The sequence below is a fragment of the Vipera ursinii genome (genome assembly GCF_947247035.1).
Source record: "Vipera ursinii genome assembly, chromosome: 1".
NCBI lineage: Eukaryota > Metazoa > Chordata > Lepidosauria > Squamata > Viperidae > Vipera > Vipera ursinii.
In genome coordinates, this window is record NC_139512.1 from 176,022,866 (window position 1) to 176,032,854 (window position 9,989).

Genomic DNA, 9,989 nt, shown 5'->3' on the forward strand with positions numbered 1-9,989 from the left:
TTATTCTGAATTCAGAGGGGAAAGTATTGGTCTTATGAGAGTAAATCCTTACATTGATCAAGCCAGAGTTAATATATAAGTTTATTTGCTTAAATCCAAGCATCCTTAATGAGCTGGTACCACCTGATGAACAAGAGATGGTGCAGAACGTTGTATCAGGAGTATTCAGACAGAAATCTGCACACCCTACAGCTTATGGAGAAATGCCAAATACTGTTGCCGCAGCTGTATATATCCGACTAGATCAACTCTATAAAGGAGATTACATAGTAAGTAAATCCGTAAGGTGGCACTTGGGGATAGTAATAAACAAAGATACAATGGCTGTGTTAACATGAAAAATACAAAAATAATCCTGAATAAATGTGATCTAGTCAGTGGTGGGATTCAGCCAGTTCGCACCAGTTTGGCAGAACCACTAGCTAATGTTTTGTTGCCCAAGCCCAGAACGGACTTCCGGAAGCAGCATCCACACAATGAACTGTTTGTTCACATATTTGAATCCCACCACTGGATCTACTGTATTTCCTTTACTTCATTTATTATATAAGTTGATAACCATATGTGGGCTGTCTCTCTGTGTGTATATATAGAACTTTATTGGGATCAATTACTAGAACTCCATTTTTAAAAACTAAAAATTAAAACATACATAATAAAAGAAAATAATCAAGTTGATTCAAGGGGATCAAGGATCAAGCAGAATAGGGGGGAAAAAAGAAAAGAAAACAATAGTTTCAACCAGAATGAAAATATGTATAGCCACCTTCTGGTCTCCAATCACACCACCTTCGTGACAAAGGACCACTTTAGGCACACTTAATTCTTAATTCATTCACTCATTCGAATTCTTATAAATTTAGATTGTAGATTTTGCTCTATAATACCCCAACATAATTAGAGCCTTTCTGCTAATAAGAATAGAGGGATAGGAAGCTGCTGGCATTTACTCAGCAATTGCAATGCCAGTTGTCGGAGATCTTTCCTTATATCAAGAAAAAAATATACGTTTAAAGATTTATACTTAGATTTTGTGGAAAAACCTGAACATATATGGAAGTGGCTTTTTGCCCTGCTACACATCTCAATGATATGTATCAAATGGTCTGTAGGCAGCACTGGAATCCCCCCTTGCCCAATATTCTATTGGACCATTGGAAACATTCAAAAGTCACTCTAAGATTACAATGGCCATATTTTCTTAGAAAAAAATAAAGGGGAAAAATCTGAAAGAGCTTCCTAAGGATAAAAATGTTTAATTGCTTACGTTATAACTTTGCTTTATAAAGAACATTCAAGAGGAAAACCAAGAATTTTTTTTTACAAAACACATATTTTAATAAAAATATCTAAAAAGCATGAAAAGCTATTAGAAGCAAATATTTCTGTAGATTGTGCATTAAATGGTACTCTTTGTATGTTAAAAGTTAAATGGCCAAAATAAAGGACAAAAGTTGAGTTTTTGAAAAAATAAATCCAAAGAATAGGTTTCTGAAGTAAAGGAATGTTCTTTAAAATAAAGAACATATGGCCACTGTATCACTATCCATGATATAAGCTGAGAGGTGCACTGTTGTATTTCTTAGGTAAATCTGGAAGACAATCGTGCCATTGTCATGGTCAGTCATGGAGTTGAGCTAATCCGACTGAAAAAAGAAAAGATTGAGGCATGGGCTGATGACGTCATTCTCATGAAATTGAACAAACTAAAAGTTAAATATCCCAGGTGGGTGTAGTTGAGCCTGGCAGTTAGTGAATTTGACAACATTGTGTGGAAATGCTCGTGATCAACGATGGATCATGATCAAAGAGATTTGTGCAGCATTTTCAGTATCTAGTGAATGGAATTCAAATTTAAAAATTATGTGCAGAACTCCAAGCAGCTAGCTTACTTTTTTCTTTGGGATGAAAAAGAAAGCAAGAATCCATTTACAGAATTATCACCAGTGTGATACAGCGGATAAGTGCTTGACTAGGGTTGGAGAGACCCTGGTTCAAGTCCACGCTCAGCTACGGAAACTTATTGAGTGATGGGGCTTGTCCCATGCTCTCAGCCCTCCCTTATCTCACAGGACCATGGCTGTGGTGATAAAATGAAGGAGAAACCCTATGGAAGCCATCTTGTTCTGCTGGGAAAAAGACAATTTATCTATTGAACAGCTAAACAATAGTGTTACTGCTGCTATTAATATTAGTAATATACACCTTTTGTCATTCTGGAATTAGAAATCCTTTGGTCTATAGCAGGGGTCCCCAAAGCCCGGTCCATGAACCGTTACCAGGCTGCAGCATCCCAGCAACTGGTCTGCACAAACAAGCAAAGCCTCGTCCGTGGGATGCAGGCAGCACACAAAACCACGCCCCCTCCGGTCCGTGGAAAAACCTCTCTCCACAGAACTGGTTCCTGATGCCCAAAAGGTTGGGGACCTCTGGTCTATTGAGAGAATTGGAATCACTAGAGTCATCAGGCATTTTCACTCTGATAAAAATTTTCAAAAGATGGCTCATGTTTGTCTTTCCCAAGGAAAACAGTTAAGTCATATTTGAAAATAGACAAAGTGGTCAGGTTTTTCTTTTAACAAAAATGGTCCATATACCCACAGCTACACATGGGTTTCCTCAAAACCTACCTCTCTTCCTGACCTAACCAGCTGATCTGAGGATAACTATGTAAATTTAACTTCCCTATTTTCCTCCAATATTTATTACAGATGTACACTGTCCTCTCCTTCATAATTCTGAACCCAAATAAGTATTTATTAGGCACACTGTAATATGAAAGGGCAGGTTTGTAAGTAAGCTAGAGAACAACTGTATGGATGGGTATGAAAGCAAAAGATAGAAAAAGATGGGGTTACATTACTGGTTTCTTTATTCTCCAAATACCAAACTTCTCCTTAACCACATCTTTTACCCTTCCCAAATTATTCAGAATATTTCCCAAAACAGTTTTAATGCATTAAAACTTTGAGCAGCAGCTGTAGCCAGGGATGCCTTCTTTTCGAAGTACTGAACAATCATTACTAAATAATTATGAGTATCTCTGAGTGTTCAAGAGGATCTGTGTGCCAGTGAGAGCAATTTTAGTATGGTGGTTGCAAGGAGCAAAGGGCCTGAGGGAGTTTTGAGAGTTGATTAATAGAAGAATGATTCTCATCCTTGTAACAGAAAGTTGTGTGTCCAGCATTGTGGAATCTCTATACACATGTACTGGGTGGGAAAACATGAACTGTCAGTCTGGAATCCAGCTGATTCAACTTCAACACTTTTTGTATATCAAATCCCAATGAGCACTTTAACTTTCCCTTTCCTCCCCACCATGCGATGTACTTGACTGTCAAGAACAGGAAGTAGATAAAGTATAGAGACAAAGAACAGTATCTAAAGTGCTTTCCCTGTGGGCATAATGAATTTATACATACATACCAAAAATGAGGCAAATGTATGTGTCCCAGGATAATGTTGCAAAATCCAATCTGGGTCAGTCACCGGGATCAGAGATTTACTGAAGCCCATCATCCTCAGGGAACTTGAGCCCAAAGCACATATTCCGGTAGAGAGAGGATGGGGGCTCCAGCATGAGTTCGAAAGCTTGGAAGAGTAAACCTCTGGTCCCGGTGACCAATCCGGGTTAGATCTTGCCTACATGCCATATCTCAGCCTACACATACAAGTCAGGCATCAGGTGAGATGAGAAGCTTCAACCAAAAGAAACAAAAGGAAACAAGGAGAGTCATCATGACTTTCTAAAATGCTACAGGGGAGAGGGAATGATGCTGGTGGGATGTGGCAACCACGTCTGATGAGTTCATTCCGACATAGAGAAACAATACTTAAGACACTTAGAAATAGAAAGAGTGAAAGTACTCCAGAGATCTGCTGCTTAAAAAGAGGAATTCAGTTCTTAATGTTGCATCCACTTTTCAGTGACGACGAGCTGTGTCAGATCTTCCTTCGACAGAATGCCTGGGAAATGTTTAAGAAAGATCTATTGAAACTTGTGATGGAGCCCAAACTCATGAAGATGGTACATCCTCCACATCCATGCCCTACACCTGAAGTCTATGATTCCTGGAGTTTGAATCAAGAAGGAGTCTTGGATCTTTCTCCTTTGTGTTACGGAATGCCATACCCACCACCTAAACTCAAGTACGTTCCTGTTCAATTAAGCCAAACAAGAGAAAGTCTACCAGTTATTTTACCAAAGCTGATTCACAGCATCTCAGTTGTGCGTCCCAATTTGGATGGCGCATTTTAATAGCATCAGGATGCATAAGCCAGCCAAATAGATGCAGTTCTAAAACACTGAAGGATGATACTATTTATGTGCTTAGGACTATTTGTACATAAATATGCATTTAATTGTCAAAGTCTACATTTCTTTCTTTTTATAATTGATGGATACCGTGATTTGTGAGTCTGGTCCATTTCATTTTCCCCCCCTGATATTGCAGGGAGACAAATTTCTTTTATAAGGTAGGTTTCCCTGTGCATATTATACATGCATCAGTGAAGTCATGTTTTGTGTTTAGGGCTGAAATGCTTACATACTATACTTAATTCATTTTTCTTTATTAAATGATTATGCCAGCCATCTCTGCAATAAGCTGACTGTGGGTGGCTTAAAGCACAAAAAAGCTGCAGAATATCTTGCTCTCCCTCTGCAGGCTGACCTCCTGAATCTCGCCATTCTTGAAATATCCTGCAAATTTCATATTAATACAACATGCATGGTTGAATAAGCGTGACCTCCTGTTTCAACACGAGACTGAAAAGGAAACATATACTCCGTCATTTTAAGACCAAAAGCTTTATAATCAAATAGCAATATGAACGGCACTGGTTATACTATAAACTTATAAAGTGATTCAGAGTCTTTGGAAAGCCAATAGACCAGAAATGGAGATGTGGCCTTACAGATCTCCTTAGGATTCCATTTTTGCACTGCTACACATGATGGAGGCTACAGTGTGGAATAAGGGTATTGTGCTTTTAAGGAGAGCTGATAGCCAGCAGATGCCCATTAGACAGCTAGTTCTAATTAGTCCAATTGACTTACGGTATATATTTCAACTGTATTCCTTCCTGAGCTGCTTACAATCATTTTACATGTACTGGTTGCTATGTGTGCTTGGCTCCCTTCCTACGACTAAAAGGACTTTTTTTTTAAAAAAAAATCCATTTATATCCCGCCCTTCTCTGAAGACTCAGGGCGGCTTACAAGCTTAGCAGTAGCCTTCATTCTATGTATAAGCCTGCTTATTAGGGCTTTCACACACACCCCAAGCGGCATTATTACAAAGTCAGCTTATTGCCCCCAACAATCTGGGTCCTCATTTTACCTACCTCGGAAGGATGGAAGGCTGAGTCAACCTTGAGCCTGGTGGGATGCGAACCTGCACTAATTGCAGGCAGCTGGTGTTACTTAAGAAGGTATTAGCCCACTGCTCCACCAAGGCTCTTGCTTGCCATCTGAAGTGACTGGAGACCTCAGATCTAAATAGAGCCGTGGGATGGTGCTGGGCTAATGAAAGCTGCTCCATGTCAAAAGTGAGTGTGCTCTAAATCAGGACTTTTCAACCTTTTCACCCATTGTACCTTTTTTAGGATAAGGCAATATCCAAGGACCACCCGTCGCCTAGCAAGGTGTCAAAAACTTGATGACCAGGTAGTCCTCCACCTACAACAATTCGCTTAGTGACTGTTCAAAGTTACAACGGCAAGTAGAAAAAGTGAAAGGAAAGGAAAAGAAAACTAGGATGACATGTCCGTTTCTGGGAGGCTGCGTGCGCCGATCCTGGGCTCCTGCCCAGCTCACTTGCTCACGCTTTGTCGGAAAACATACTGCTTGCTAATTTAGCAGAAGCACAGGGATCAGCACTGGGCTACAGGTGATCCACACTTCTGGGTTGCTCCACAGAAGCATGGATCAGCTGTAGTTGCTCTCCAGGGCTCCTGCCCAGCTCACTCACTCACTAACTCAACCTTCGCCTGAAAACACATGCTTGCTAAACACTTTGCTCGCTTGCTTGCCCTTCCCCCAAAACACACCACTCACTCACTCACCCTTGCTCGCTCTGTCTCTCCTCTCTGCTTTGGTAAGAAAAGCATCTTCTCTTCTCGGTCTGCCCCTTTTATACCTTCTCTTCTGTCCACCCTCCTCTTCCTTTTCTCTTCTGGGTATACCAGAAGCTCCAATTATCATGCTACCACATGCGCAGATCCTGCGGATTCTGCCAAGCTCTGCAGCTCCAGCTGATCTCCTCCAGGTCTATGCGGCTCCGCTTTTACTGGTACCTTCCCCTAAACAATTAGCTAGGGCTCACATACCACCAGCCAGTTGCTAAAGTACCACTGGTGGTACGCGTACCACTGGTTGAAAAGCCCTGCTCTAAATGGCCTCACTTCCAATCTCCAATGTCCTGCTCACAGAAGAAAACTGCAAATAATTGGCAAAAGTGGCTCCAACGCTTCAATTCAGTCTGATTGTTGGCAGGTCCTAGCAAAAAGAAAATCAACTTCAGGGCTTTGTTTCTGTATTTTGCTTGCAAAGAGGCAGAGGAGATTTATAATCTGTTCCTGTTTACATAGAAAGTGAATAAACAAATAATAATAGATACCTTTCCTGCGCATATTGACCCTAGAAGGACATAACTTGAAAGACATTTTTTAAATATCAGAATTCAAGGAGTAAAGCAGATTATGTTGACTGTATGTCAAAAAGGTTGTTTCAAACATGTGAATTTGAAGAACTGCCCGTGTTGTTTACAAAGGAACAAGATTGTGAGCAGTGTATATGGTACTCAACCCCCCGAAAGAGAAATTGTTCATATAGCATGACTTGACCCTGAACAAAGCAGTAAATATAGTCAGAATAGAGGAATCCTTGATATCTCTAATCCAAATTTTGGCAGCCTCTGGGAGAGATACATGTATTGTTTAAGTTAGCTCAACTTTGGAACAGACATCTTACAGGAAGCCCTCGAGGCTGTAGAAATCTACAAATGTTCTGGCCAAAGTCAACAATAATGTCAACCATAGTAAGAAATATTCTAGGCATTTGTTGGATAAAGCACTTGTTTTTGTTTGGAGTGGACTTTGGCTAGGCAGATCCAGTTATAAAGGCTGAGTCTCAGCCTAGCTTGGTTATCTGGGAGGAGTCTGAGCTGGTCAATTTTGAGAAAGTGGACAGAGGTCCTACTGCAGTGAGTTCTGTCACCTGGAGTTTGGACTCATGCCCTTCTCCAAGCCTTGAAAGGTGGTGGTTCACCCCTCCTCAGGAGGCCATCCTCGGTCCCTATGGTTTTAGATAACTTTTGTCCAGTCTCCAACCTTCCCTTTTTAAGGAAGGTTGCAGAGAAGGAGGTGGGTTCCCAGCTATAGAGGACTTTTGATGAAGTGCTTTATCTGGACCCTTTTCACTTAGGATTCAGGCTGAGCTATAATATAGATATTGCATTGGTTACACCCATAGATGATTTTGGGAGGACATAGGATGGGGGTGGTATATCCATCCTGTGGATCTCTCAGAAGCTTTTGATACCATTGGAATGGTAGTTTGCTGACCAGCTCTGGGGAGTGGGGGAACTGTTTTGCTGTGGTTCTCCTCCCTTTTCCCTGATTGATATTGATTAGCGCTAGTGGGGAAGAAGAGATCCAGTCTTAGGCCCCTTTGTGGGGCTGCCTCAGGACTCAAGTGTCTCTTCCCTCCTATATAATAGTTGTATGAAGCTACTGGAAGAGGTCATCCACTGGTACGGGACTCAAAGTCATCAGTATGATATACAGTTGGGGAAAGGGTCCATATAAACCTACAGCTCCTGCTGGAAAAACAGGTAGCAGCCATGGCCAGAGGGCCTTTTGCACAAATCCATCTTGTGGGCCAATTGTATCAATGACAAAGCAATCAAATAATACAATTTTCTTTAAAAAAGCAATTCACTGCACATTTTTATAGCTTCTCTTTAAATATGGATACCTAATAGTCATTGCTGTGTGTTATAAATACGTTGGGTAGGAAGCAAACAATTGGCACTACTTTTAATGTTGGACTTTGAAGAAACAGGATAGAAAAGGTATCGATGCCTTTGACCTTTGGTGCTGGAAAATACTCCTGAGAATAAATGTAGAGAGCCAAGAAAACAAACTGATGGATCATTAAACAAATCATCCAGAGTTCTCACTCAAGGCACAAATGACCAGGCTCAAACTGTCCTACTTCAGACACACTATGCGAAGATCAGCTTGCTGGGAAAGCCTCTAATGCTGGAAAAGGTGGAAGAAAAGAGAAGGTGGCTGGTCTCAGTCACGGCGGCGGCAATGAGTGCACCATTGGAAGTCTTGGAAAAAACAGGGATAGATTGTTTTAGAGAAAGTCCATCTATGTCAAGGGTGTCAAACTCAATTTCAATGAGGGCCGCATCAGCATTGCGGTTGCCCTCCGGGGGCCGGGTGGGTATGGCCATGGTGGGTGTGGCCTACTGGGTAGGCGTGGCTAGCTCTACATCGTTCACATCAAGGGTGCCTATGGGGGCCTGCGCAGGAGTGGGATGGATCTGAGGGTCTCTGGCAGGAGGAGGGTCTCTGGGCCAGGGCCAGGGCCAAGGCAGTGGGGGCCGTTCCCTCACTGTTTCCAGGATGGCTTCGCAGGCCGCATGAAACCACTTTGCGGGCCGGATCCGGCCCCCGGGCCTTGTGTTTGACATGTCTGATCTATGTGGTCACTGGAAGTTGGAAATAACTTGATGGCACATAGCCAACTTTTAATGTATTTATTTTGTATAGTTCTGGTCAGCAAGGAAAGTCAATAGAGTATGGCAGATTAGGAAGTCGTCTTCTTCCATTTTGCTCCAAAATAGACTGCCGACCAGCCTTCTTTCCCTGCCAGCTGCTCCTCTTCTCGTCCCTTTGCTTTGGGTTGTCCTAAAAAGAGAGGCAGTAGAGGGGACAGAGCCAGCAAGAGGCCAAGTTTATTCCAGAGGTCTCCAGTTTCCTATCCTAATTGTACAGTCCTAAAGAAAATGAAACGTTCCCTATTTGAACAGTTACGAGAAGGTTTTCCTGCCTTAAGGGGAAAGTCAGGAAGTCAGACAATGAAAGTCCTTGTATTCTCTTCGTTGTGCCGACTTGTAATAACTGGCAGAATTCAGTGCCTCAGTTTGTCCGTTTACCAGGGGAACAGTTAACCATTGAGGTATGTTGCAAATAATTAATCCATGGACTCGGGCGTATCGTGACTTTATTTAATATGACTATTAAACTGAGAATTACATTACACGTAGTTAATATTGTTTTCTGAGTAAAGGTTTTTAGAAACTACAGTTAGTTTTAGAAGTAATAAAAGCTACAGTTAGCTATTACGTATTGCCAAACTAAACCACAAAGAACTACCTTGTGTTGGTACTTTATCTCCTCTTGGCAAAGGGCAATAAACCGTAACTGAAAATAGAAATGCATATTCATTAGATTTTCCCCATGTTAACAGTTTTCTGTAACATAACATGAGGTACATATCAATAAGCAGAGACTCCTCCTATAAAGTGGTTATTGTAGATCAGGATCCTCACCCTAACTCTTTCATATAGTATATTGCCTAGGTTTGTCATTATTTTCAATTAGCATTTAAATCTGACCATAATATAAGCAGAGGTGCAGTAACATTAATTTTTATGGGATTTATGATTTAGGGTTACGGTGACAGCATTGCTTGGAAAAGCAATGAAAGCATCTTAATGTATTAAAACTGTCTTCTACTTTGAGTAAACATTACCTGGAGGTATAGAACAATAGCAAGGGACGCGGTGGCTCAGTGGGTTAAGATGCTGAGCTTGTCGATCAGAAGGTCGGCAGTTTGGTGGGTCGAATCCCGAGTGCCACGTAGCAGAGTGAGCGCCTGTTACTCGTCCCAGCTTCTGCCCACCTAGCAGTTCGAAAGCACGTAAAAATGCAAGTAGAAAAATAGGGACCACTACGGTGGGAAGGTAACAGCG

The 9,989-nt window shown here is 41.5% G+C and overlaps 1 protein-coding gene and 1 long non-coding RNA gene across 2 annotated transcripts in view; one reads left to right on the forward strand and one right to left on the reverse strand.

Annotated features, from left to right (window-relative positions):
- The window catches only part of CNBD2 (cyclic nucleotide binding domain containing 2), a gene marked incomplete at its 5' end in the record, with an annotated part of 36,993 nt that extends 32,623 nt beyond the window's left edge, over positions 1-4,370 (forward strand). Inside the window, 3 exons of the mRNA XM_083354045.1 lie at positions 101-269; positions 1,587-1,726; positions 3,928-4,370. Of these exons, the coding sequence (XP_083210171.1) occupies positions 101-269; positions 1,587-1,726; positions 3,928-4,258 (640 nt within the window). The 3' untranslated portion in view covers positions 4,259-4,370. The remainder of the gene's footprint in view (positions 1-100; positions 270-1,586; positions 1,727-3,927) is intronic.
- Positions 4,371-6,450: 2,080 nt separating this feature from the next.
- Positions 6,451-9,788, reverse strand: LOC310631908. The gene is made up of 3 exons (XR_014490740.1): positions 9,770-9,788; positions 9,391-9,438; positions 6,451-6,499 (listed from the first exon to the last, which is right to left on the reverse strand). It is a non-coding gene; the product is annotated as an uncharacterized lncRNA (long non-coding RNA).
- Between the last annotated feature and the right edge of the window lie 201 nt (positions 9,789-9,989).